Source organism: Trematomus bernacchii, unplaced genomic scaffold (assembly GCF_902827165.1).
Source record: "Trematomus bernacchii unplaced genomic scaffold, fTreBer1.1, whole genome shotgun sequence".
NCBI classification, from domain to species: domain Eukaryota; kingdom Metazoa; phylum Chordata; class Actinopteri; order Perciformes; family Nototheniidae; genus Trematomus; species Trematomus bernacchii.
In genome coordinates this window covers 194,635-199,009 of record NW_022987768.1, presented here as the reverse complement: position 1 = coordinate 199,009, position 4,375 = coordinate 194,635, and the positions used below count along the sequence as shown (strand labels likewise).

Below are 4,375 nucleotides of genomic sequence, written 5' to 3'. Positions count from 1 at the left end.
AATGTACCGCCGCGCGCAGCACAGACACACAGCTGCTGCCCAGCCGCAGCACAGACACACAGCTGCTGCCCAGCCGCAGCACAGACACACAGCTGCTGCCCAGCCGCAGCACAGACACACAGCTGCTGCCCAGCTGCAGCACAGACACACAGCTGCTGCCCAGCCGCAGCACAGACACACAGCTGCTGCCCAGCCGCAGCAGCTGTGTGTCTGTGCTGCTGCCCAGCTGCAGCACAGACACACAGCTGCTGCCCAGCCGCAGCACAGACACACAGCTGCTGCCCAGCCGCAGCACAGACACACAGCTGCTGCCCAGCCGCAGCACAGACACACAGCTGCTGGGAGAAAAGCTGACTATCAGATGTAACGTTATCTTTGATCATATTTCGTCTCGTCACTTTTCGTCAACGATATTGCATGTTGATTTCGTTACAGTTATTGTTTACTGCCGTCCATGCCGTCTCGTCATCGTCTCGTTTTAGTCATTTAGTCGTGTGTGTGTGTACCTGGGGGCAGGTGCATCAGGTGGTTCCTCCTGATGTTCAGGTCCCTCAGATTCTCCAGCTGACCGACCTGAGGGGGCAGCGTCTGGATCTCATTACAGCTCACATCCTGCACACACACACACACACACACACACACACACACACACACACACACACACACACACACACACACACACACACACACACACACACACACACACACACACACACACACACACACACACACACACACACACACACACACACACACACACACACACACACACACACACACACACACACACACCCACACACACACACACACACACACACACACACACACACACACACACACACACACACACACACACACACACACACACACACACACACACACACACACACACACACACACACACACACACACACACACACACACACACACACACACAGACAGATGAATAATGATGAATGATGATATTGATCAGCACCAGCTCGGTGAGGTGTCAGAGCTGGTGCTGATCCAGATGAATATATAATGATGATATTGATCAGTACCAGCTCGGTGAGGTGTCTCAGCTGGCCCACTTCCTCGGGCAGAGCCATCAGTTTGTTGTTCCCGGCGATCAGGACCTTGAGAGGCAGACTGCAGATCACCGGGGGCAGGGCACACAGCTGGTTCCGGCTGCAGAGGGGCTCATGTTACATTTCACATTTTAGCATTTATTTATCAATTTATGCATTTCACTTTTTATTCACATAACATTTGGCCATTCTCCACTTTTTAAATCTTATTTAACTAATACATTTTAAAAAGAAAAATCTCATATTTAACCAATAATATTTAGCTGTTTTCCCCCAAAATTCACACATTTTACTAATAATTATTTTTCACATTTTGTCATAAGACATTTTTGAAATTAGTGATCGCAAATGTACCTGATTGGTTTTGGACATTTTCATATTTTGTTCACACATGTTACTAACTAACATTTGGACATTCTCCATATTTAAAAATATATATGAATATTTGTTTCATGTAGGTGTGTGTGTGTGTGTGTGTGTGTGTGTGTGTGTACCTGAGGTTCAGGTAGGTGAGGCTCTGCAGGTTCAGCAGGCTCTCAGGTAAAGTCCTCAGACAGTTCTGGTACAGGTTCAAACTCTCCAGAGACACGAAGAGACACACCTCCAGAGGAAGCTCCGAGAGGCGGTTACGAGACACGTCTGCAACACACACACACACACACACACACACACACACACACACACACACACACACACACACACACACACACACACACACACACACACACACACACACACACACACACACACACACACACACACACACACACACACACACACACACACACACACACACACACACACACCACACACACACACACACACACACACACACACACACACACACACACACACACACACACACACACACACACACACACACACACACACACACACACACACACACACACACACACAATAAATAAAAGTGTCTTAATGAGACGACTAAATGTCATCACAAAAAAATTGGGATCAATAAAGTATATCTGTTTCAGGTGTATTACACAGACTGTGTGTATACAGGTGTATTACACAGACTGTGTGTATACAGGTGTGTTACACAGACTGTGTGTATACAGGTGTATTACACAGACTGTGTGTATACAGGTGTATTACACAGACTGTGTGTATACAGGTGTATTACACAGACAGTCTGTGTACAGGTGTATTACACAGACAGTCTGTGTACAGGTGTATTACACAGACAGTCTGTGTACAGGTGTGTTACACAGACAGTCTGTGTACAGGTGTGTTACACAGACAGTCTGTGTACAGGTGTGTTACACAGACTGTGTGTATACAGGTGTATTACACAGACTGTGTGTATACAGGTGTATTACACAGACAGTCTGTGTACAGGTGTATTACACAGACAGTCTGTGTACAGGTGTATTACACAGACAGTCTGTGTACAGGTGTGTTACACAGACAGTCTGTGTACAGGTGTGTTACACAGACAGTCTGTGTACAGGTGTGTTACACAGACTGTGTGTATACAGGTGTATTACACAGACTGTGTGTATACAGGTGTATTACACAGACAGTCTGTGTACAGGTGTATTACACAGACAGTCTGTGTACAGGTGTATTACACAGACAGTCTGTGTACAGGTGTGTTACACAGACAGTCTGTGTACAGGTGTGTTACACAGACAGTCTGTGTACAGGTGTATTACACAGACTGTGTGTATACAGGTGTGTTACACAGACAGTCTGTGTACAGGTGTGTTACACAGACTGTCTGTGTACAGGTGTGTTACACAGACTGTCTGTGTACAGGTGTGTGTTTTATTGAGTGATATAATAACGAGAGACAGGGAACTCTTCTCCATGTTTGTCAGACTAACAGTGACACGGGCTGAGATTCAGAGAGAGCATCAAACCCTTTGAGATCAGCAGTGCCTTTAGAGCTTTAGTTCAGTTCAAACACTTCATTGATCATCATGTGAAGTGCTTATAGCTTAACAGAAAGGTCACAACACTTCATATGATGACACACAGTACACACACCTGTCTGACGGGATGTCACATGGTGAACATCTGTATTTCATAACAACAGGTAATCAATGGTTTGTGTTATTGAGTCCATTAGCTCGTTATGATTCAGGTCATTTCACTGGATCCGTGAGGGGGTTATCTATACATCCAGCTTATCTAATACACCACACTGAGTATCTAAATCATGTATTATTCTGTATTATATATATTATTACTGTATTATTCTGTATTATTACTTGTTATTATAACTCACCGTTCCTGCAAGTGTCGGTTAGGTCGTGGTTGTTATTATTATGTATTATATATATATATATATATATATATATTATATCTATAACCACCCAGCTCTGGTAGTACCCCTCAGGTTGTTGTTGTATTGTTATGTATTAACTACCCAGCGGTAGTCGTGTCGGTGAGATCAGGTTCTCGGTGATCCGGGGGAACTCCTTCAGTTTACTATGCCTAGTTATTGTGTATTATTAAACATGATATATATATATTAGTATATATGATACACTAACCAGCGGTAGTCGTGTCGGTGAGATCGTGGTTCTCGGTGATCCGGGGGAACTCCTTGAGTTTCCGGCCGCTGAGGTTGAGCCTCCCGGTACTGGATCCTTCTTCCAGAGCCCGGTCCAGGGATCGGTTCCAGGAGGCGGTGCTCCCGGGGCTCCCGGTGCTGTTCCCCGGCCCCACGGTCCCCCTGAAGCCCGATCCCATGGTCCCTCTGGAGGACGGGCCTCCCCCGGGAAATCCACTGCTTCCTCCGGTGTTTTCCACTGAGCCCAGCAACACCGAGGCCGCCATTACTCTGTTAGCTCCTCTGTGCTAACGGCTAACTCCACCCTAAACTCTGCGGCGCATGCGCAGTGCGGCGCGCGCACTGTCACTGACGGAACACCGAGTCGCGTGCACCCGCCAAAATATAATAAGTTCATAAATAACAATAATATTGTTTTATTATGTATTAACTTATTATTGTATTACTTTCTATGTCTGCCCCTTAGTTTTTTATAATCTGACTATTACAACATTAGCGTTAAGAAAGCTTACTTAAAGCTCCCATGTCATGCTTTTCCGGTTATTACCCGTCCCCTTGTGTGTTATGAAGGTTTTTATGCATGTAAACGGTGTGCAGAGTCAAAACCCTCAAAGTACACCCTGTAGCGAGTAAAACTCTAACACAGAAAATACCTCCCCAAAACGCCTCGTTGGAGATACGTCACTGCCCATTTGAGTCTTCCATTTAGTTCCGGGTACCGCCTGATGTCATGCGGTACCCGGAACGAAATGGACCAATCCCGAAG

The 4,375-nt window shown here is 45.9% G+C and overlaps 1 protein-coding gene across 1 annotated transcript in view; it reads right to left on the bottom strand.

The window, feature by feature from the left end:
* lrch3 (leucine-rich repeats and calponin homology (CH) domain containing 3) overlaps positions 1–3,901 on the bottom strand; it is a 25,999-nt gene extending 22,098 nt beyond the window's left edge. Inside the window, 4 exon segments of the mRNA XM_034148464.1 lie at positions 507–612; positions 1,044–1,170; positions 1,565–1,709; positions 3,590–3,901. Of these exon segments, the coding sequence (XP_034004355.1) occupies positions 507–612; positions 1,044–1,170; positions 1,565–1,709; positions 3,590–3,875 (664 nt within the window). The 5' untranslated portion in view covers positions 3,876–3,901.
* Positions 3,902–4,375: the final 474 nt, after the last annotated feature.